Below are 23,650 nucleotides of genomic sequence, written 5' to 3'. Positions count from 1 at the left end.
TTTTGAAAATGCACTCTCCTCGTATGGACCCAAATGTGTGCATCAAGTCATTGGGAAGGAAGATAAAAGGGGCTTTCACCAGCCAGACAGAGAGAGGCCATCAGAAGTGGGGAGTCGTCACCGCAGAGAAAGTTCTAGAAAAGCTGTCTTCAGCAGCAATATAACTGGGACAGGACTATGAAATGAACCCCTCTCTTTTATTCCCCTCCCTTCTGACAGAGCCCCGGATCACGTCTGCCTTTTCAGCGTGGGACAAAGCGCCCAGTGTGTGGGCTCTCTGGTCCTGGCAGGTGCTGGTAAGGCATCTGTTTTGTGGAGCACAAGGAGGGCGGCCTGTATGACAGCCCTGTTTCCACGACAGCGTCCGTCCAGGCACGTGTGCCGCTGCTGCCACAGCGGGCCCACCGGGGGGTGTGGGCCTCCCCTCCCTTCTGCCTGGCCTCCGCGCATTCCGAACTTGTCGGGGAAACTTCCAAGTGTCCCCATGGAAGCAGGCAGCTGGCCTCCTAACCCCACTTCCTGAAGCACCACCTGCATCACCTGCTCATCTGCACGAAAACACCGCCAGTGGCTTCCTGTGGGGCGCCAGCCGCGTGGCACGCGCCATCCCGCCCCAGCACCCACCAGCTTTCCTGGAGCCGAGGCTAATCATTAAGAACCAACTAGGTTGTTGCAACGTCTGACAGCCCAGCAGGAGGTCCCGGAACACAGGGGTCGTCTGGGGATCCGAAGAGCAGCTGAAGAGGTGTTTGGGGGCCAAGTCACTCAGAGCGCTGGTCAGGGTGTGGCCCTGCCAGTGACCGGCCGGTGGCCTTGGTCAGGCTGCTACCCTCCCTGGTGAGCTGGGTCGTTTCTGCGACCCCTTCTTCTCTCCCAGACGCCTGTCACCCTTCTTGACCCAAAAGAATTGCTCTGCAAACCAAGGTATCAGCCAGAAAAAAAACAAGTTCCCCCTGACCCACTAATGCAGGGCAAGGACACAGGGCAGAGGGGCCAGGTGACCCTGTAAGCAGGGGTTTAGGACCAGGTGCCAACTGCCATGGCTCCGATCTGGAAGCTGGGGAGGAGCTGGAACTGCCGGCGGCCCAGGAGCCTCCACGGAGGCATCACCTCTGTCTTGAGAAGCTGCCTTGTGGCCCCAGCGGGGCCTCCCGCCCAGCCCACCTTTCCCCGCCCCCGAACACTCACCCGATCTCCCTTGATGCCCATGTCTCCTTTGAAGCCCGGAAAGCCGTCTTCACCCTGCACGGGGGACCGGAGAGAGCCTCGGTCTGTATGAGAAACCCCACCGCCCAGGTCCCCCCACCCAGACCCTCTGGGCCCCAACACCAGCGCCAGACATGCTGGGCAGAGGACTGTCAGTGCCCGGCCTCCTGTCCCTCGCGAGATGCGTTCCTGTCAACCCTTTGCATTCTGCGGTTCTGCCTGGCTTTGCAGCCTGCAGTGGGAGCGCTGCAGCCCTGGTCACCCTGTTTGAGTTTAAAAGCTCTGCACGGCCGGGTGGTGGGCAGCCCAGCACCCAATCTGTCAGCACCCGTTTCTCGGAGCACCTTTGTCTCGTCCAAGCATCACTATAGGCCCAGTAGCGGCGGACGGGCAGACGTTTGAGTACGGGGAGCCAGCCGGAAGAGCCCCCAAAGGGAATGGGACTACTGTTGATGGCCTTATGGGTGGGGGCGGGAAGAGCTCTCTGGAAGGGACAGGCAGCGCCTGGAAGGGTCTGGGGGCGTGCGCTGTCCTGCCTGCAGGCTGGGCCAAGGACGAGCAGGTGGCCGGCGTCTCTCAGTTACCTAGTCCCGCATTCCACGGGGGAGCTGTACACATCCATGCTATTCGTGAACTGGGGGATTCAAAATGCCAGTGGCCTACGGTCACTCGAGTTCCCAGGGTGGACCTTCCTGGCTCTTGGCCAAGCCCCTGAGGAAAGGAGGGGACACTCACCTTCTCGCCCTTGGTGCCCTTCAGACCTCGGATGCCGTCTGCCCCCTGCGCAAACAGAGAAGAAAAGTCAGCAGCCACAAGCCCGAGCCTCTACGGACCCCAAAAACGGGCCTGACCCCCAACACCAGGGGAGCTGAGCGTCCCGATAGACCAGTCCCCTCCCACTGCCCACAGTCTAGGGAGAGAGAGCTCTGTGGGTGTGCGGGGCGTCTTCTAGAAACATCTCGGTCTCTCTCTCGGTCTCTGCTTGGGGAGCAGAGGGGGCGTGAGGCCTGAGCTCGGGCTCTGGAATCAGGCAGACGGGGTCAGGCCCCCCACGTGTGGCCTCTGACGAGGCCCCAGACTTCTGCTCGCTTGGGAAGAGGGGGTGATGACAACCCTCGCCCCATCGCTGCTGGGGGGAGGGGAGGGCGCAGGAAGCCCTGGGACGGGGCCCGGCAAACGGCAGGTGCTCAGTGAGGAGAGCTGTGTGCCACCCGGCGATTTTCGTTCTCCGTGATTATTAACGTAGAATCGTGGTTACGACGGTAGCAATGATAATTACCACTTAACGACACCAGCCACTCCCACTGCCCTCATCACATCGGCTCAGGATGTTCTCATCCCCGTGACGAATACCACTGTCGGGGCAGGACCAGCCCCCTCCCTGTCTCCCAGGTAAAACCACTCCATCCCCGGAATGGACTTGACAGCCGTGCCCGCCACCTGCCAGCAGGGTGCAGAGCCTGCCCCCGACCGACTGCCAGAAGCTTCCTCAGGCCACCAGCCCGCGGGGCCCCAGAGACGCCAGGCCTCCCGTTCGGGTCCAGCTGAGGCTGCAGCCGGGTCCCTCGGGCTGCCAGCTGCGCTCTTGTAGCAAGAACCTTGCACAGAATCTTTTCTCTGAGGCCCAGGAGAGCTGAGAGAAGCTGTGGAGGGACAGAGGGACGGGGCCGGACAGACGCAGAGACCTGGGCTTGGCCTGTGCCCATGGCTACATCGGCTTCAGGACAGAGGGGAGGCCGGTCACCCCGAAACCCTGATGTCGGGGGCGGGGGGAGGTGGGCTCTGGCACCAGGTCCCCTCCCCCTTGCCGGGCAGGCCAGCTGGGCTTCCCCTGCCCACGCACTTCCAGAAAGAAGAGGGTAAGACGGCACTGCTCAGATCCCTCCCAGACCTAAAGTTCTACTGTCTCGTGACCCGCCCGAGGCCAGGGCAACGGGGCCAAGGAGACGAGCAGACCAGGGTTTCCCAGCCTCGCGCCATCGCCTTCAGGGTCTGGATAGTTTATTGTCGCGAGGCTGCCCCGGGCAGTGGAGGGGGTTGGATGGCCTCCCTGACCTCTGCCCTGCCCCTCCAAGCTGAGACGGTCAGAAATGTCTCCAGGCGTCCCTGGGGGAAGACTCTGCCCTGGGGCTAGAGCACCCATCATGGCCCTGGTGGTCCAGCGCTCAGGGAGCGAGGTCAGAGGTCACAGAACAGCCCAGTGGAAGGAGTTGCTGGGCCAGCGGCTGTGAGGGCACAGCGGGGGACAGGGCCTTCCCAAGGCCTCCAGTGAGTGCGTGCGGGGGGACTTCCGCCAGCCCACCCAGCTCCCGTAGGCTCAGGGGGCAACTGATTTGATTTGCCGACAGTCGAGCCCAAACAGAGCCCTGAGGAAGGGGCAAGTCAGAGGGCGGCCCGGGGGATGCTTAAAGGTCAGTGAGATCAAAGAGCTTGGAGGGGCCCCTTTCCCAGGAGGAGGGCAGGGCTGCAGTGGCGGAAACCTAAGGACCCTGGTCTCTGACGGTGACACCCGGACTTCCCACCCCGCCTCCGCTATCAGCGCCCTCCGGGGCTCATCACGCCACGGGCTCTGCAATCTATTTCTCCGATGAGAAGAGTGTTCAGTCCTGCTTCTCCTTCCACCCTCCGCTTGCCCGTCTAGTGGGATTGCTCATATCACGGATGAATTTAATCAGACCGACAAGATAAGAGCATTCTCCACAAACATTTCAGGGTAGACACCTTCCCGGCTCACGGAATCAGCATGTGGCACAGGCTCCTTGTGCAATGGGAATTTGTAAAACAAACGCGCACAGAGCTCACACAACCAGCACAGTTGCTAAGTCACCGCCCTTATAAACTCACTAGGCAGCATGTGGGGCGAAAGCCTGCTTCAGAGAGAAGCTGCCCATCTCAGGGTCCTGACCTGGGGCATCTCTCTGCCCTTGGCCTTGGAACATCCCAATTCTGGGAAATGGAAGTTGGAGCCCCTTGGGGTCAGGATGGGGTACCTGGTTAGGAATAAGCAAGTCCAGGGTTGAGTTCTGGCTTCTGCATGGATTTACGGGTAATTTGGGGTAAGTTAACTAAAAACTGAAGTCTCGGGTTCTGTGTCCTCCACACAGAACCCTGATGTGGAAAAATGCTTGAAAGTATAAAGGACCGTGAACGACACGGGGAGGGGACTCCGGAGCTTACGGGTGTGTTCCTGCAGATCCCCCAAGATAAACTAGATGTTTTATACACGTTCGTATGTATGATACTTCGCATCAAATTACGGTCATTTTGAAAGAAAGACCCACCCTTAGCTTTCCTGTGGGTGGGAAGCCTGAGATTGAAGACACGGCAGCATCTCCACCCCGAGAAAGAAGGGTTCTCCCCACACACACCCCTGGGGGCACATCCCCCTGCGTGTATACATCCAGAAGCAGCATCACTGAGACTGAATTGCACAGCTCAAAGCAAACCCAGTTAGCTCAGGGCAAACAGACAGGGCCCTGTGTTTGGAGTACTGCTCTGGACCTCTGCGCCCATTTGACACGGTGCCAGGAGCCTTTCAACACGCTGTGAATAAATGGACGTCTCCCACGAACGCGTCTCCCAACAACAAGGTCTGCCCAGATGTGATCGGCCTGGAAGAAACAGCTCCAAGCATCCCAGGAAAGGGCGCCCAGCTCGTCACCTGGGCTGAGATCCACTGCCTCTGAGGGGCTCCAGAGCAGCAGGTCACTTGGCAGGTGGTGATAGTAAAAGGATCATGGGGCAGAAGGGTGCCTCCCCGTCCCGGCAGACGGCCACCACCGCGTTGCTCGTGCTGTCCCAGATGCCCCGGGGAGCGTGCCCTGTTCCCCTGCAGCCCCTCCTGGCCCCGCGGGCCCCTCCCTCACCTGCTCCGGCCCACATTCTGGGACCCAACCTCCCAGACCAGGGCCACCCCAGTTTTGGGGCAGGAGGGAGGTTAAAGCACAGGGGAATCTCTAAAACCGGCCCAGCCGTGCCCCGCAGTCCCGACCTTGACCTCCAGGAAGACCTGAGGCTGTGAGACCCTCACCTTGACTCCACGAGGGCCTGGGTAGCCGATGGGGCCCTGGGGGCCGGGCGGACCCTGGAACCAGAGGGGAAAGCGCGTTAGGCCTATCTCAGGTGGAGCGCGCAGGGCTCACTCTGGGCCACCCCCTGCATCCTTCCAGAACAAGCCAGAGAGCTTGCCTGCCCCTAGCACACTGCCCTCTCACTCCGGGCAGAACGGATGGACGTGCCAGGTCGGACCCGCGGGGGTAGGCATGCGGGCACTGCCCAGCCCCACGGGGAAGGCGCATCCGCAGGGGTGTGTCAGGATGGGTGAGGACAGGGCTGGAAGCCCCTTCTGGACTGGGCGGGGGGGCAGCCCTGCCCATCCCACAGGAGATGCTGGAGGGGCCGAGGGCACAGCCGGTACCCACCTGGCCTCCCTTCTCTCCCGGAGGGCCTTCTTTGCCAGGGTGCCCCTGTCAGGAAAGAGAAGGCTGGCGTTAGTCAGTGGCCTCTGGGAAAGCAGGCCTGGCCATGCTCCAGCTTCTCAAACTGAGGGTCAGAGCCCAGGTCCCTCCCATTTCCTCCCCGCCCCTCCCCACAGCGGCTTGGTCACCCCCAGTCCTTTAGCCCCAACCTCGGCTGCTTCATCTGTGAAATGGGAATAATGCGGGGCCCCGGCAACAGCAGAGGGCAATGTGCTTCAAAACCCACAGGTGGGCTCCAGGCCCCACTGTGCACCAGTGTCCCCTGACTGAGCCAGAGCCCGGCCTGCCCCCAAGTGCAGTGGGAAGGGACAGTGACACAAGGGCGTTTGTTCAAGGCCACCCAGCAAAACCTAATCGGTGGCCAAACAAGGACAGTGAAGTGGGACCAGACCTCCCGGGTCCCAACGCACCCTAGGTCTTCAAAGCCACCCCCCAGGTGACACAGAAGCTGAGCGCAGGGAAGAATATACATCCTACCCCACAGATGCGGAGCTGAGGCCCCGCGGAACTGCTCATGGCTCCTGGGTCACTGCCCCCTCCACCCTGGCGCCCATCAATTCTATTCTCAGGAACTTGACCTTCTCTGCCTTTCTGACCCAAGCTGGTGACGAGGTTCAATGCCTCTGAGTCCACGAGCCAAACACAGATGATAAAAACAGAAACAGAAGTATTCATTATCTGGAAATACAGTTCCACCCCCAAGGATTCCAGTAAAGAGAGGCCATGTGGTGTGGTGAGAAGGCTGGCAGGGCAGGGTAGGGCGGTCTGGTTCTACTCCTGGTAACACCCAACCCGCTGTGTGACCTTAGGTAGGTCACTTGCCCTCTCTGGGCCTCCACTTTCGTGTGTGTAAAATGAGAGGGTGGGTTGGCTGCTCATCCAGCTTGATTGTTCTCAAGTTCTAGGACGCTACTTGTAGAACACAGCAGCACTGTGGAGACCCAGAGCTCGTCAACTCAAGCAAATGATATGTGTGTGTTCTTTTCAATTTGTATTAGTCATGAACTGGATCTGATGCCATAGCGAATAGCCTATCATGGTGGCAACGCGACGGGAAGGATGCAGAAGTTCCTTTGCAGGGTGGGGTACCCCAGGGAGCCCTTGAGGACAGTTAGGCACCGGTCGGACCACGCCAGCTGCCCGGGCCTGGAAGGGACACGCTGCCCGCCATCCCCCTTCCCAAGACGAGGCTCACGGCACCAGCAACCCAGGCTGGCAGGGCTGCACCCAAACGGTGCCCAGGAGAAGATCCTGCCTGCCCTGGGAGGGCTGGGAGGGAGGAGGTTCCTGCTCCCTTTGCCATGTGGGCTCTTCATGGGCCTTTTTTACAGGTTCCATCAAACCCAGAATTTTTCTGTGAAGGAGCTGAGGTGATGGACAGCTGTGGTGAAAGCCAGGCCCGAGACACACACGGGGGCAGACCCCACATCTCACTCACGTGGGGAAGAGGGCTGACCCCTTCACGTGGCAATGACCTCACTTACATGGTGGCGGTAAGAATAGACCTGATCACAGCGTTTTGGGAGAGATCAAAGAGAGGGACTGATCGTCACCACGATTACTGTTTGTTTGTTTGTTTTCGGCCGTACCAGGCGGCCTGCGGGATCTTGGTTTCCTAACCAGGGATTGAACCTGTGCCCCCTGCAGTGGAAGCGTGGAGTCTTAACCACTGGACCGCCAGGGGAGTCCCTGCCGTGATTACTGTTGTTTGAATCAAGGCCAAGCTTCTTAAATGCATTCTAAGTTGTAACTTTCTGGGCATGAGAGTAACTTTCTTGGGGGAAGCACAAGGCTCATTTATTCTAAATGTTTGAACAGAAAAAGATGGAGAGGAAATACATCAAAGTCAGAGCAGCCGCTTTCCCGCCGTGAAAGGCCAGGTCGTTTCCACCCTCCTTTATGGCCTCCTTTGCTGGCCTTGCCCCAGTATTCTATAGCCAGCAAGACTCTGTAATGGAAAAGTAATAAAACTTAAATTATGTGTATTTGGCATTTTTGTGATTAAAAAAGCAATATATGTTCATTGTAGACAAATGGAAAAATAATAAAACTTAAATTATTTGTATCTGATATATTTCTGATGACTGAAGTAATATACGTTCATTGTGGACAATTAGGCAAGTGGAAAAGAAAATTAAAACCCTTCATAACCTCATCACGCATAGCAACGCTGGCCAAGGGTGTGATATAGCACAGCTAATCTATTTTCTCTGCACATCTGCATGCAAAATCGGCATCAGAAGACGTATTTTTCATTTACTGTTATATCATGAGCATTTCCTCATGTCACTGAATAGTCATTGGAATTCAATTTTTTCCTGGCTCCGTAATATTCCCATGAGCCCACATCCTTTCTGTGTGCTGCCCAGAACAACCTCACGATGTATTCCAGAGCATCGGGTCTGCCCCGAAAGCCCTCACGCTTCTCAAAGGCTCTGAAATCTCTCTTCCTTTCTTTCTTCAGCCCAAGCCACAGCAAAGCAACACAAAGGGGAAAAGGAACGAACCCTCTCTTTCAGCCTGATCAACCATGAGATGCCTCTGTTAAGGAGAGTATTTTCAAATCTTTTCCTGCCTCCCAATTCACCCAAGACAAGGACTCCGCTCCCCTCAGCCTGCAGTGCTGACGTTTTCCCTTTTTATCTTTTGCTTTGAGCATCTTCAGCGTTGACCCAGCACAACCACACTCCCTCGGGTCCTTCACACACTCGTATTTTAAAGTGTGATGGTTGTTTGGGGAAGAGAGATGGAGACGCAGCCTCCTGGCTCCCTAACCCTCTTAAAGGTCCCTCTTTCCCCACAGAATCTGAAAGGAAACGGGTGACCCTTTAGGGACCCTAGTGACTGGAGTTTCAATTCAGAGAGAAGGATTCCAGGGTGTGACCAGGAAGGTCAGGGAGGCAGGGGCCGTGTAGGCACCGCCCCCTTCCTGACATGATGCACTGAGGGAAATGCCCCATTGACACCCAATACTGCAGAAGATGACTAGAAAAAATGACTGGAAGGATGTACATTCACCTGCTATCAGGGTTTAGCCCATAGGAATGGAACCAGAGGTAGTTTCCATTTTGTGATTTTATTTATTTTCCTAATTTTCCAGAAGAAAATATCTTATCATTAGAAAATGCAATTAGGTGTCAATGTAAGTGAAAACACATAAAAGACATATTGCAAAATATTCATCTCTTCATATCCAAACTCAGTCCAGGAGACTGAGTCCCCCAGAGCAGTCCCAGCAGGAACGGGATTGTAACCTGCTGGTTCAAAGGCGGGACAATGGGTGACGTGCGATTCACGGGACCAAAGGATTCTCAGCCGTGAAAATGGAAAGACACCGTCGTCCTATGCCAGTCACCCATCACCAATGAACGGCTGACAGACTGAACTTCCTTGCTTCGCTTTTAACGGCGTTATTATTAACACAACAAAATAACCGTGTCCGAAATAAATAATTGCGCTCATCTCATTTTCTGAAATAGCCTCTCTATTCAGCGTCAACTGGATATGCTAAAAATAACCGAAAAACAAAAAACCCACCGGCAACTCACACAAGGGGGGTGGGTGCAGATAAGCTCATGCAGATGGGCCCACAGCCAGCGTTTGTCACTTCCCCGCCCCTCCCCCTCACAGCTTGGCCACAGATGGGTTTGTCCCTCGCTCCCTATTTCTAGGCAGCATCTACTTAGCTCCACAGCTGCGTGTTCACACCCCTCTTCTCCGTGCGTGATGGCTAAAAATACACCCGGCCCTGGCGACACACGCGACTGCTCGGAGCCCAGCCCAGCCCTCCGTAGATTTAAAAGTACGAGGCTGGGCTCTGATCACAAGCGTCAAACCCCAATCAATAACGGACGTTCCTACTCATGCAATCACCACCCTCTGATGGAACCACATTATGGAAAGTGTGTCCAAAACCCAGTAAGTAATTCCTGAGCAGTCAAGCTCGCCAGCGGAGAGGTCTTCATCGAAGGAGCTGGAAGAGGAGACGGGGGCCACGTGTGCATGGCCGTCTCGAGAGCGAGGGGAGGGGCCGTTTGCCCAGATTCCCAGTGCCCACCCCTGGGTGGACATGGGCAGGTGGGGCGTAAAGGGTGAGGTGGGCAGTGGTACTCACCGGGGGTCCATCAGCGCCGGGCATTCCTGGGAGGCCTGGTTTACCCAGGGGGCCCTGGAACAAACCACAGACTCCATGAGCAGATGCCCCAGGGATCCCCTCAGCTGCCCAGCCTCTCTACAAGCCCCCAAAGTTACTTTTCAACATTTCTGCTCAAAGAGCATTTGTTTAAAAAGGTTGCTCACAGGCACCCGCTCCCACTGGCTACAAAGCTTCCAGCCGCGGGCAGCACCCAAAAGTAGTGGACCCTTTGCTGTTTCCAGAGCCTTCAGTTTTGCTACCGGAAAAAAATCACCCGCCAAGTGAAGTCAGGAGTTCCCCAACAGGGGCGGCCGGGGGCTATGAGGCACTGAGAACCGCCCCTTGGAGGTCACTCTGCCGGTGCCGCCCCAGGTGCTGAGTTCACTGGGCACCTGGGGCTGAGCCACAAGATGTGTAAGGACTCCGGCTCCGGTTCTGTCCCCAGCATGTGGACTCGGGGTGCCGAGGATATATTTAGGGTTGCCAAATTTAGCAAGAAGAAACAAAACAAAACAAACAACAAAACGAGATGCCCAGTTAAATCTGGAATTTCAGACAACACAGTTCAAATTTAACTGAGTGTCCCGTATCTGTTTTTCTTCTCAAATCTAGCAACCTTATACATAGCTAGAGAAAGGAGGGAGGGAGGGAGGGAGGGAAGGAAGGAGGGAAGGGAGGGAGGAAGGAAGGAAGGAAGGAAAGAAGGGAGGGGGAGGGGGGAGAGAGGGAGGGAGGGAAGGAAGGACGGAAGGACAAAGGTCCACACCACAAGCTGGTGACCAGTGCTCCTAATGCACCCCACAGGCAAGCACCCCTATGCCCAGCTCAGCCCACCTACCTTTTCTCCTGGAGGTCCAATTGCACCCTGGGGGCCTGGAAGACCCTGGGAGGGGAAAGAGTGAGCAGGAAAGGTCAGGGAACTTTTCGACTGACTCAGAACCCCTCCCTGCCATCTGTCTATCTTCCCCCGATGCGCTCCCTCATCTGGGTGCCGACCCCATCCTGGGTCACCTCCAGGCTGCGGGGCCCTCAGGGCTGCACTCAGCAGCCGCTCACGCCCCGGGCACTGCAGACCTGCACCTCCCGCTGCCCACAAGCCCACCCGGCTCACTCACCTGGGCGCCTGGATTACCCTGCTGTCCCGGGGGGCCGGGCTCTCCCTGGGGACCCTACAGGAAACACAAGTGAGGCGCTGAAGGGGGCTCTGGAGGGCGAGCAGGGGGTGCAATCTGCTGTCGTGCCCAGATGGGAAGGCAGGGGGCCAGATCCAGGCCCCCCCGGGCCGGAAGCACATGCCTGTGTCTGTGCAGGCACGGCAGACGGCTGGCCAGGAGGGGCAAGAGACAGGACCTACCAGAAAATATCCCACCCGGCTGAAAATTCCCAAATCCTCACGCCAGCTAAATTCTCCCGGGCCCTTAAAAGAGACGCATGAGACCCCTCTCTCTCTCAGTGGGCGCTGTCACAGCACCTGGCCACCACCAGCTTGCCATGCACAGCGAGAAAGAGGCTTCCCTCCACACCTGTGCTGACGCGGTCGGGCTCTGGATGGAGCAAAGCACCGACTCCGGGATCTCACAACGTGCTCTCCTGCTGGAGGCCTGCACCTCACGGGGCCGGGGCTCAGAGTCTGCGCCCTCCCCGTCACATCCTCATCTGGTTTTGGTGGCACGGATCCCCCTCCCCTGCCCCGAGCAGTTGGGAGTGAGCCCAGGGGTCACCTCCATGAGACCGGGGCACGGGACCCCCAGACTTACCACATTGCCTTTCGGGCCCGGTTGGCCATCCATTCCCGTCACACCCTGGATGAATGACATTGAAACAAAAGAGACTGAAAATTAACAAGGCTCCCCAGGAAAAGTCCACTCAACACAGCTTGGTCCCCGCCCGCAATGTCAGAGGACGCCACACCCTCTGAGGGAGGGGAAAGGCTTGATCCCGAATAAACCCCGAGATTGGCTAGGGTTTAGCGGGGCTGCCAGGCCCCAGCATCACGTGGGGCAGCCCTGAGTTCTCGGACAGCTGGGCAGGGGGGCCAGCCCTGGGGAAGCCACCCCCTGGATGAGCCCCGCCAGAACCACGGGCTTCTGTCTCCCTCCAGGAGCTGCCAAGATGCTACTGGAAGTGTTTTCAAGGGCGGGAAATGGGCGTCCCGGTGACAGAGCGAACCCTGCACCTCCACCTGCAAGCCCACACCTGCCGGGGCTGCCCCCCACGGGTGAGCATCAGGGCCCCACGGACACCCAACGCGAACACTGGGCAGCGTGCACAGCCGTCAGTGCGGGCAGCTGCCGGCAGGCCCGAGTGGACCACAAGCTGGGGGCGGGATCTCGAGGGCAGGGATGGGACAGACACGCGAAGGACTTACAGGAGGTCCAGGAGGGCCTGGGGGCCCCTTCGGCCCCAGCAGACCACGAGGCCCCTGCGAGAGGAAAGAGTAAGGAAGGTTCAGACTCGGCCAGGAATCCCAGCCCCCTGCCCCGTCCCCAGCCTCCCTCAGCGACCCCTCTTCCCAGAGCCTCTGCTGCGGAGGCGGGTCTCCCAGGGAGTGTGGCCAACTCAACTCCCCCTTCTCCTCTGCTTCAACTCCTCACCGCACCCCAGCTCTCCACCCGGGCTCTCGGAACCAGAGGCAGGGCTGGCTAGAACTGATAGGGGCTCAGTACCCGCTCCCTGGCCGGGAGGGGCATGTGTGTGGGAACCGCCCCACGCACAGGGGCAGGGGCCGCAGAGCGGCCACTACCTGCCAGGGAAGGACCCACATCCGGACGGCTCCCTCCCTCCCTGTCAGCTGGAGAGCTAGAGCCTTTCAAGGCACCGCGATTTCGAGTGCCTTTAATTTTGACAGGACCTTCTCAGATGCACTAGAAGAGAAACGCTTCCCACGTTCATTGCCACTTAAATGTTCCCTTCCTTCTTTTAATACCTAGTCACGTAAATGTTTTTCAGAAGTTGATAACCCAGAAGGCATCGCCTAGACCCGTGTTAAGGGGGGAGCTGTGTTGATGAACGCCCATTGTGGCTAACCAGACACCTAGGGTGTAATTTAGTCCCAAGCGGAGGTGCAAACGCCGACCCCGGGCGAGCTCTCCACGCAGCGCCTGCAATATTTCTCCTCAGTTAACGTCCCCGGATGTGTATGGCCACGTTGACGTGGGTAACAAAAATGAGATGTTTGAAAAGTAACAGTAAGTGAAAAGGAATTAATGTCCTTTTGTCACTGAGGAAATCGCTCTGGTCTTAAACAGAAGTCAGCTTAGGTAAAGAGCTTCTGGAGGCCCGGGTAGGGGCGCCCTCCTGGAGGACTCTTTATTTGGAAAATGTAGCCATCAGAAAGTGTGGCAGGTCAAGCGACTGCCCCTGGACACCTACCCTGATGGACCCTGGACACCCAACATGGTGGACCCTGGGCACCCACCATCATAGACACTGGACACCCACCATCATGGACCCTGGACACCCAACATGGTGGACCCTGGGCACCCACCATCATAGACACTGGACACCCACCATCATGGGTCCTGGACACCCACGATCATGGACCCAGGATACCCACCACGTCTGTACCTGGAGTCCCAACCACGACCCTCGGGGGCCGGGGCTTCCTCCCTGGCAAAGGCTCAGGCTGACTCCTTAACACTGTCCGCCCACCTCACCCGTTCCTTTCCCGGGAGATCCCCAGATTTGTGTGTCTCAAGGCTGAGCCCCTCTCGAATCTATGCTCTGAGTCGATCCCTGATTCTGGCCAGAGCATCAAGGAGGAGACACAGAAGCCCACCCAGTCAGTGGACTTACAGGCTCCCCGGGCAGCCCTCTGGGCCCGACTTCTCCATCGTCACCCTATGGGGGAGAAAAGAGGCAGGATTTTAGGGATAAGCCATAAAACCTGGACACGAGAGAGACAATTTTTCCTTCATCCGTGCAGGATTCTTTGGCCTGGGGCTGCTTCAGCATACGCCAGTTACTAGTCCCTGCGCCAGCAGGCAAAGCGCCGAGTGTCCCCACTCCCAAAGGCTGCAGGTAAAAGGCGGGGTTTGGGGCTCACAGCCCCAGTGAGGGGAAAGCTGGGCAGGAAAAATCAATGGTTACCTGACAGGTAAAGACACGGATGAAAACTAGAATGGCAGAAACTAGGCAGAGATAGATGGCAGACAGGTAGAAAGACAGCAAGATAGAGAGAGATGATGTATAGATAACAGATAAATAGGCAGAGGATCGATAAATCGTAGGTCGGTAGCTTGATGAACAGATAATAGATAGATCACAGGTAGATAGATGATAGAGATAAATAGATATAGATAGATGATAGATAGATGATGGAGATAAACAGATACAGATAGATGATAGATAGACAGGTGAAAGGTAGAGACATGAATGATAGAAACTGGTGTAGGGCAGGATCCTGAGAGAATCACCAGATGCCCTGGGCCAACCCCAAGGGGCCCTAACGTCTTAAACACAGACGGGGAGCAAACCAGGATGAGTCTTTCCTTCTGGCTCTACAAGGAAAGCTGCCTTAGCTTGCCTGGTTCACGACCAGGAGATGCTTGTTCACACCCCGCTTCTCTCCATCAAGGCACTGCCCCCTCCTCCTTCCTTCAGCGCACACAAGCACACACCCTGTGCAGGCACGTGCACGCACACACACACCCGCATGCACACAGACACACTGCAAATGCACGCACGCATACCCACTCACAGTGCACATGCACACACACAGCCCTGCACACGCATGCACACACACACACGCGTGCACGCGCGTGCACCTGCATGCACCTCCTCATTCCAGAAGCACAGACATCCGGGGACCCCTCTCCCCTCTCTCATCTTACAGTGGACCGTGCAGGCTGAGGCCCCAACAGGAGACAGTGCCCTGATGATGCCACAGCCCAGGAGCTGTCAGGACACGCATGCCCCTCTTTCCCAGGTACTGGGGCTTCTAAACCTGTCCCCCAAATACCCCTAACGCCCGAAGAAACTGTCTAAGTGACTGGGGCGCATGGAGGGAGAGGGGCCGCAGGCTTCTCTGCCACAGGAGGGCTGTGCTTCCGTCTAAGGACATCGCTTGGTCTGCAGCCCCACCAAGACGCACCTGACAGAACCAGGACTCAGGGCAGAGCCCACCTGAGTGCCCGACCTAGCCCAGGCCCTGACCTTGGATGGCATCACCACCCCTCGCTCTGTCCACACGCTTCCCTCACCTTGTCCCCACCTCCAGGGCCAAGGAAGGTCATTTTCTGGACTCTCTGCACGTCACTCCTCACCCCAAATCCCAAGCTCTGCCACTCGCTGCCTCTGTCCGCCCCTCACTCAGACACGGAGCTTATCGGCTCCCCCAACATCAAGGTCTGAGATCTGCTTCTACAGGAAGGAAGTCCTGTGTGGCCGTCTGTCCACTCCCATCAACTCCCCTCCCCCCGATGCAGGTGCCGATCACTGCTGCCAGCATCTTGTGCAGTTTTCACCGAGGAGACGGGCAGCAGGTGTGGCCCCCACACAGCAGGATACGTACCCTTTCTCCGTCTTCCCCTGGAGGTCCCGGAGGGCCAGAAGGACCAGGGTCGCCCTGGGAAGCCAAGAAGGGTCAGCGTTAGGCCCGCGGGCAGACACGCACGGCTGTCTCAAGCCCCCCATGTCGTCTTTCTCTGCTTCTGAGACTGAAAGTCTCAGAAGGCACCGCCTCCCAAGACTTTCCCAGAGTCACAGAGGACCCCTTTGGAGACAGGGCCTCCTGGCGTGACGGGCTGCAAAGCTGGCTGGCAGGACTCTCAACCCGGGACTCGGTGTCCTGGAGGAGGGTCGGCTGGACCGGCACCCAGGGACCGGCAGGCACCCCAGGACACCTGGGTCTGAGCTGCACCCTACTGACCTCTCCGTGTGAAGCAGGGGCACACCCCAGCCCCGCACGCCCCCTGAAAGGGCCACCACTCTGCACTGTGAAGGTCAGCGCTGGTCCACCTGACACCCCTGCAGCTTCAGGCCTTGCACACCATCGGTGCTCAGTACGTGCTCCTCTGTCAGTCCCACGGACTGGCCCTTTCCCCCGGTCTCCCCATGAGTGTCGGAGAACGTGGGCGAAGAAGCTCTGGCTAAGGCACACGAGCCACTTCTCAGGGCGGCAGACGTGACGGGTGACCCTTATGACAGAATCAACAGCGTGCGTGTGTGTGTGTGTGTGTGTGCATGTGTGTTCACGTGCACACGTGTGTGTGCCTGCATGCCCAGGACATGCCAAAACATGAAAGAGGCATCATCTACATCAAAGAAAACAGGTTAAGGGCTGCAAAGAGCATCTCATGGGGACACGTGGGACCGGGCAAGATAACAGGCGGGCCCCCGGCTGCAGCGTGCGCCCCGACCCCCATCCATGGGGCGGTCACGTGGGACCAGCCCACCTCCTGGAGCCGCCCCTTAACGGTGAGAAGGGTCCTCGGGTCCCAAAAGGGCAGCCCCTGGGTTTCCTGAAGGTGTGGAGGGCCCCTTAACAGAGTGGGTTTCCCACGGGAGCTCCACATTCCCTGCCTCACCCACTCGAGGGGGCCACTGGCTCTTTCGCCATCAGCTGCAGGTGCGAAATCGGCTCTCCTTGGGCTGACCTTCCATCCCCAAGGATGTCATGCCCGCGTCTAAGTCCACTGCCCCAGCCTCATGAGGCTCACCAACGACCACTTTGGAATCGAGTGCCCAACCCCCCAGGAAGCCTAAGGCTGCCCAGAAGAGCCTCCCGACAGCACCTCCCCCAGCAGCTCCCAGAGAGGAAACACTCACCCGGTGGCCCTTCTCTCCCGGCAGCCCAGCCAGGCCATCGAAGCCGCGGTCACCCTGCGAGGAGGACAGAGGGCAGCTCAGCCCGTGCCACACGGCCGCTCCACCTGCCTCGGGCCACAGTCTATGCAGCACCTGTGCACCCAGGGCCCCAGGACCCCGCGGAGGGGCCCCTGGCTGCCGCCCCATCACACATTCCACAGCCTTGGGTCCATCATCCCAATGCTTTTCCCCAAAACACCAACAAAGGCTGCAAACAGAGAGATGACCTCTGTCCCAGAGCCACAGACAGCGGCCCAGAGGGTCCTGAGACCTCAGCGTTTGGGGTGATGGCTGCGAAGTCGGGGTGTGTGTGTGTGTGTGCGCACGCGCACCTGCTGTCTGCCTGTGCCTCTTATCTCGACACCCTCGGGGCTCAGAGTGCCGCCCGCACACAGCAGGTGCGCCTACCCATCTGGCGGATGGCCCAGCTCCGCCCACCCTCGGGCACCCCAGCTCCCCGGCCAGCCCTCCTTCTGCCACCCAGGTGGCCTCCTGGAGTCCAGCTCCCCGCCTCATGGGTGTTGCAAGCCATGTGGGATTGAAGTCAGGAGAAGACTAGTTCAGGCTTGAATACTTTTGTTGGTGAAAGAAGGCCGTAAGCTACTGGGACAGATTCAGGAACCTTCTCCTCCTCCGTCACCGCACGTCCCTGAAAACCAGGGCCGCTCGTTCGCTCGGCGCTCACAGGAGCACCCGAGGGCCAATCCACGCCAGTTACCGGGGGAGCAGGTGCAGTGCCCCGTGGGGGGTTTGGGGACCCCTGAGAACAGCTGCTGTCCCCACTGCGGGCTCCTCGCTGGAGAAAGTCAGCACTTCCTCCAGCACCTTGTACGGGCTTTAGACGAACGCTTCCAGGGCCGAGAAGGAAGGGTCGACCAGGAACAGCGGGAGTTTCATCCCAGATTCGGGGACAGAGGGATGGGCACACCGAACCTCCGAACCCGGGAGGGGTGGGGCTTCCCCGGGCTCCCGCAGCTGCCCCCGGGGCACACGCACACGCCTCAACTCCACGGTCACCCACGCGCAGTCTGCTCACTCCCTGCAGCCGGGAGGGGTGGGGCTTCCCTGGGCTCCCGCGGCTGCCCCCGGGGCACACGCACACGCCTCAGCTCCACGGTCACCCACGCGCAGTCTACTGCAGACACCCCAAATCTCGGCAAGAGGACGTCCTGCCCCGTGGACTTGTGAGAGACCCATGAAATTCTCCCCACCAGCCCCTGTCTTCGTGCCAACGTGCCAGAGGAGCTGACCCAAACTGAACCTTCCAACCCCCGAGGTCCTACCCCCGGATGATAGCAAATGTCCGAGTCATCACGTGTCATCACAACCATATCCGTCACATAGCACGTGCTGACGCCGTGGTGACGCTGACCGAGGAACGGGCACCAGGAGGCGGCGGGCGGCACCTACCTTGGGGCCAGTCTGTCCAGGCATGCCTCTTGCTCCGTCGCTGCCAGCTCGGCCCTGGAACGGAGCGGGGCAAACTGTCAGTACGCAGGAGTGGCCGGCTTACCGAGACCTCTGGGCGGAGGCTCCCCGTGACACCAAGCGGAGGTTTCCACAGCCCCGGGGGGCCGGCTGGCCCAGGGGACCCCGTCCGGAGTCCCGGCTGCCGTACGCAGGTTCTGGCCTTCCCGAGCCTCGCCATCCTGAACCTTGGAGCGGGGCTAACGTGCTTGCCCCCGTGTTGGTGAGGACGTGGTATGCACGAGACGGTGTGACGGGGGGCGACCCAGGGGCCGTGTGGGTCCGTGGGACCCGCTTCACAACCCAGGAGAGAGCCCGCCCCTGACATCGGCACATGTCCTGTCCACCAGCTGACATCAAGGGAAAGCCCAGAGAGCCACAGGGCGAGAGAAAGCACCTGGTTAGTGCGATGGAGGGGGAGGAAAGTGAGGCCCAGAGGGGTGGGCTGGCTCTCGAAGGCCATGCAGCCGCCCCCAGGCAGGGTCTGGACGGTGAGCTCGACTCTCCGTACCCGGGGGCCACTCCCATGGCCATTCCTTCCAGCCGGGGCAGCAGGCCCACGGTGCCCACCTGGGGCTGGAGGACAGGGCCCCGACCTACCAGGTCCCTGATAAAGGCCGCAGTCCCCCAGGAGAGCCTGCCAGGCGTGAGGCCACCTAGATGGGGGCGGGGACCACGGCAGACGTCCACTCGCCGATAAGGAACGTCAGGCAGCTGAGCGTACATCCCTGGCCTCGATCAACACCACGTCCTCTCCAGGCCACACGTGCCTGACCCATGAGGCCTCGCCAGGGCCACCGGGGCTGCGCTGACGGGCAGAAAGGCCTCACGGCACGACCAGGACGGGGAGGGCAGCACGAAAGCGGCGAGGGTCTGGGGGGACCACCAGGAGGCGGCCTGCGCACCCCAGGTGAAAGGTTACAAGGAACCGCCAGGGATGAAAAGTCATCTCGGAACGTGCACCCGAGCAACGCAGCTCCAGGCGGAACGCGGACATGACCCCGTGAACAGAGGGCCCGACCGGGAGCCTCTCCTCAAATTTCCAAACGCTTTCAGAAATCAAGAGAAATCTGTCAGAAGAGCTGACAGGATTTCACTGCAGGACATTGCGGGCAAACGGCCGGACGCTTCTCTCACGCTGACGGGCTCCGCACTGCACAAAGAACTAAAGGGACAGCCCGCCATGCGGCCTTGAGCCCCTCCCGCCGTCCCCTCCTCTCCAGCCTCATTCTTCCAGCACATGCGTAACCACGGCCCTGATGCCGGTGGTCTCTGCCACGAGTCACCCTACAGACCATCGCTGGCATCCTCCCCTTTTCAGTTTTCACCTCTCCCTGACCGAGAAACCGTTTCCACTGAAACGTGGCAATAAGTGTTTACAGAGATACAAAAGACCCTCAAAGAAATAAAATGCCTTTCAGAACCAGGTCCAAGATAAGCCACCTCACTGTCTACCAAGAACCCCTGAATTCCGGCATCAGCGGTCCTTCTAGAATCATCCGTGCACCCCTCTGCCTCGTGCCTGGGTCCCCTCCACGATCCGTGAAGCTGCAGCCTTGAGGGGCCGGCATGAGACAGCCGTGCCTGAATGCTGCTCACTCCATCCCCTGCCTTGTAACTACAATTAACTCCCAGGACAGAGGCCCTGTAACCGCTAAGGAATTATGCATTTTTGCCTTGTATACTCTGCAGCTAAAGCAAGAGCTGGCGGCTCAGTGGCGACCCACCATTCCTTGCAGGGGTTCATCTAGGTATAAATACAACACAAGAACGTGTAATTTTTTCATTCGGTAGAAAAGTTCACTTGATGAAAAGATCCACTAGTTAGAGCCTGACGTGGGTAAATGAGGATTTCCCGAGCTCAACTGGATGGTGTTCATCAATTTATATTAGGTTATAAACGCGCGCTCTCTGTCAGTAGCCACGGTCTCATGGAAGCAAAGCAGTTTCGTCCACTAAAATTACAACCCAAACAGAGAATCCAGGAGTCTAGGAGCACAGGTAAGGTGCGGGGGCCCGAGCAGCCGGCTGGCCATTTCCCCCAAACCAAAGCCATTTCTGGAGAAATGAGGCTGCCCCTGAAGAAAGGACCACTGATCATTTTGTCTTTTCCATACTTGCTCCCCAAGAGCCTGGGAAATTGCTTTAATTAAACATGTTTGTTAAACTACGTTCACATGCTCGGGACAGAGGCTGGGGGCAGGGGTGGGGCAGCTCGCTGCCCCCGTGGAACGGGACCCACCCAGCCTTGGACACAGACACGCCCTCTGAAGGGAGGGGAGCAGCTGGGCCAAGCCTAGCCGGCAAGATGCAGCGTGACCGGGGCAAACGCACCGCAGGCTCCCGCCCCATCCATGGCCCAGCCGCTGTCACTGAGAACTACTCACCCTTCTTCCAGGCTTTCCCGACGGGCCAGGTGGGCCCTGCAAACCCCGGGGACCCTGTCGCGAATCAGAGGACAAAGGTCAGTAGCGTGTCTGTTTCTCAGAGGGAAATAGCAAAGCCTGGTCCCCGTGCTCGTCCACCTGGCCCGTGGCTACTGTCCCAGCTGCCAGCACGTGGGCAACAGCAGGACAGGGTGCGGGACCCACTGCCCTGAGGGTGGGGACCGAAAACAGCCAGCTCGGTCCCCTGCTGCTGACACCACTGCTGTCCTACATCCAGCTTTGCATCAGGTGATGGCAACTCCTGCTACTTCCTTGACGAAATGCGGCATCGGGGGCACCGCCTTCCGGGGGGCGCCGCTTCAGACAGAGGAAGGTGAGGGGGGTACGTACCTGAGGCCCCATGTCTCCCGGCTCGCCCTTCAGACCTCCGCTCCCGGGAGGGCCCTGGGGAGACACGTCTGGTTAGGGGATGCCCGGCAGGTACAGGCTGTAGGGGTGACTGGGGAAGGGTCGGGAAGCAGAAGGGACACAGGACTGGCCTGTGGGCAGGGCTCCCACAGAGCCCGGCCGGCTGCCTTGGACAGAACCCGAGGGACAAGCAGTCGCTTTTCCTCGTGTGCATCTCTTCCCAGGTTTGAGGGAAATCCTGGACAGTGGCGCGCACGAGGGCCACGAGCTCAGAACACGCTCGCTTCTCTCCAGGATGGATCTGACCACGGTCTGTCACAGCCCGTAGCCCAGGGCCGTGTGTGGACATCCTCGCCCACTGCAGGGCAAGACCCGCAGATGCTGGGAGGGCACCGACGCAGACCTGGGGCCAGGGGCCAAGCCCACCCCACACGGGGAATGGGGATGGGAGCACCGTGCGCTTCAATCCTCCGGCTCCTTGCAAGCTTCAAGGGCCATGCACACCCCCAGGGGCCCCCTTCACTGCCCCGAGTGTGTCTGGCTGCCCGAGGCTCGTGCAGCAGGGGCCGGGCAGGGGGCTAGAATCGGGGTCTGCCCCACACTGAGGTGGTCTCGACTATAAAGAGGGATGGCAGCCTCAAAAGAAAGAGGCTTGGAGCCCCCGGGGTCACGAGGTAAAGTCGTAGCCAGTGCAAGTGTGAGGGCTTCCCAGCCCCCAGGGCACCACAGGCCCCGGCCGCCCAGGCCCCTCCTGCCCCAAGGTCCCAGTGACGTAAAGTGTGCTCTGACCTGGATAAGCTGGGAGCCTGATGGGCTGGGGGTGCAGCGGGAAGGGAAGGCACCCCATCCCCCAGGCTCCCCCAGGCTCCCCCATGACTACTTACCATGGGGCCGGGTCTCCCAGTAAGACCCATCGGGCCAGCCGGCCCCCTCAACGCCAGCTGAAAGGGAAAACGGGACACGCTGAGAAATGGCTGGTTTACCTGTACCGACAGGTGAGACGTGCCAGGTGGGAAGGGGGGCCGATATCAGAGGCCAAGGACAGGAGCCTCTGGGGGTGGAGGTCACATGGACCCCCAGACCCACTTTCTCCGATCCTCTGGGCTCCCGGCAACAACCACAAACGGAGCGGCAGAGGTGGGGTGGGAGCCAGGTGGGTGCCCACTCCCCGCTTTGGGGATGGGCGCTCCACCCACCTGGCTGCTCAGAGCCTCTTGCTGACTGCCTCCGTCTCCCCAGCTGGCCTCGCACGGGCAGGGCCTGCCCTCAGCCCTGCACCCCGCAGAGTAAGCGTGAGAAGGAGCCCCGCTTCCGGGCTGGATTAGGGTTCCACGAGAGGCACTTCCAGCGACCGGGGAGGTATCGGGGAGCCCTCGTAGGGTGAACTAAGTCATGCCCAGGAGAGGCAGCCAGGGAGCCTCAGCCACCCAGGGCCCCACCTAGACACCTGCCCAGGTGGCTCCACGCCTCCCAGCTGCACCACACAGCTCAGCCTGCTTTCTTAGAGGGCTTCCTCCACGCCACTCTGAGACTGTTTCCCCTGCACGATGCCATTTTAATTCTGGAAGATTTTGTGTTATAAAATCTTCTTGGGAGCCCATCGCCCACTTGACTTCAGTCAAAACACACACATATTCGAAGGCCAGCCAGGCCGGCCCGTCAGTAAATCCGGTGGCAGGTGATGGGGTTTGCTACCCGCTGATTGTATCACACGACAATGTGTTCCGTAGCAATGACTCAGTACCCGCCGCCCTGTAATTCATTATCCACACGTTCTGATCGTTAGCATCTATCTGCTGCGCCAGAGCTCCGTAAATGTTACCAAACAAGGGACTACTTAGCAGCTTGCTGCAATGCCCCATTACGGGCACTCCACTGTCACCCACCCCGCCGGGGGCATCTGCTCTTATCACAGGCAGTCAGCAACCTGGAGCCTCGTCAGTGAAAAACACGATTCGCTAATCAGCTCACCTACCAAGAGCAGAGCAGTAATGGGGCAAGTGCTCCTCGGGACCCCCAGGCTGGGCCAGGGGCTCCGGGACCCACGGGCTCTCTCCCCGGGGCATCGGGCTCGGCCCAGCCCATCACAGGGAGCCCCTGCCAGGAGTACATGGCGGGGGTCCCTCCATCCCCAGAGCCCAGGGGAGGGCAGCGGACGGCTGAAGCTGGGCGCACGGGGTCAGGAGGTGCCAGAGGGGCTCAGCAGCCGTCCTCATCCAGGAACCTGGACCCCCGGTGTGGGCAAGGAACCCTAAGAAACCTCCCCCACCTTTCCTGGTGCTCACCCGGGTCCCCCAAATGCACAGGGATGACGACCCCCGCAGGCTCCTGACTCGGACACGCACACCCAAGCTGGCCAGAGGCACCTCCCCTCCAGGCTGGGCCCCAAGCCCCGTGGGGCCGGGCTCTGCCCCCCAGCCCCCCGGCCCCAGGCCCCACTCACCCGGGCCTGCTGGAGGATGGCTTGAGCTTGGGACTCCTGGGCCGAGACCATGGGTCCTTTGGAGCCCGCATCGCCGCCCCCGCCGAACCGGAACTGTAGGTGTAAGACTGGGGTCACCAAGGGCACACCGACGTGGTGCCCGCTCTGGACCCCAGGGCTGAGGCGGTGCCCGTCGGCCTCCCTGGCAACATCAGAGTCTTGGAGAGTCCGGATGGCCAGCTTCCAGCCCCAGTCCCCGTCTCGGTCACACCACCCGACTGCCAGCACAGGGCTGCTCCAGCCCCGCCGGCCAATTTCAGCCCTGGGGCCGCCCAGAGAG

General features: G+C 59.4%; 1 protein-coding gene across 3 annotated transcripts in view; it reads right to left on the bottom strand.

Annotated features, from left to right (window-relative positions):
- COL5A1 (collagen type V alpha 1 chain) overlaps positions 1–23,650 on the bottom strand; it is a gene marked incomplete at its 5' end in the record, with an annotated part of 155,075 nt that overhangs the window by 50,546 nt on the left and 80,879 nt on the right. For all 3 annotated transcript variants that reach the window (XR_014296933.1, XM_082657319.1, XM_082657320.1), the window contains 17 exons: positions 1,189–1,242; positions 1,942–1,986; positions 5,237–5,290; positions 5,628–5,672; positions 9,799–9,852; positions 10,658–10,702; positions 10,935–10,988; positions 11,577–11,621; positions 12,188–12,241; positions 13,615–13,659; positions 15,332–15,385; positions 16,588–16,641; positions 18,037–18,090; positions 20,481–20,534; positions 20,871–20,924; positions 21,773–21,829; positions 23,332–23,424. Coding sequence is in view for 2 of the 3 variants with exons in the window: in XM_082657319.1 (XP_082513445.1) it covers positions 1,189–1,242; positions 1,942–1,986; positions 5,237–5,290; positions 5,628–5,672; positions 9,799–9,852; positions 10,658–10,702; positions 10,935–10,988; positions 11,577–11,621; positions 12,188–12,241; positions 13,615–13,659; positions 15,332–15,385; positions 16,588–16,641; positions 18,037–18,090; positions 20,481–20,534; positions 20,871–20,924; positions 21,773–21,829; positions 23,332–23,424 (915 nt within the window). The remainder of the gene's footprint in view (positions 1–1,188; positions 1,243–1,941; positions 1,987–5,236; positions 5,291–5,627; positions 5,673–9,798; positions 9,853–10,657; positions 10,703–10,934; positions 10,989–11,576; positions 11,622–12,187; positions 12,242–13,614; positions 13,660–15,331; positions 15,386–16,587; positions 16,642–18,036; positions 18,091–20,480; positions 20,535–20,870; positions 20,925–21,772; positions 21,830–23,331; positions 23,425–23,650) is intronic.

Source organism: Grampus griseus (genome assembly GCF_964374135.1).
Source record: "Grampus griseus genome assembly, chromosome: 6".
In the NCBI taxonomy this organism is placed as follows: domain Eukaryota; kingdom Metazoa; phylum Chordata; class Mammalia; order Artiodactyla; family Delphinidae; genus Grampus; species Grampus griseus.
Note: the sequence above shows the minus strand (reverse complement) of the source record. Positions and strands in the feature narration are given on the sequence as shown.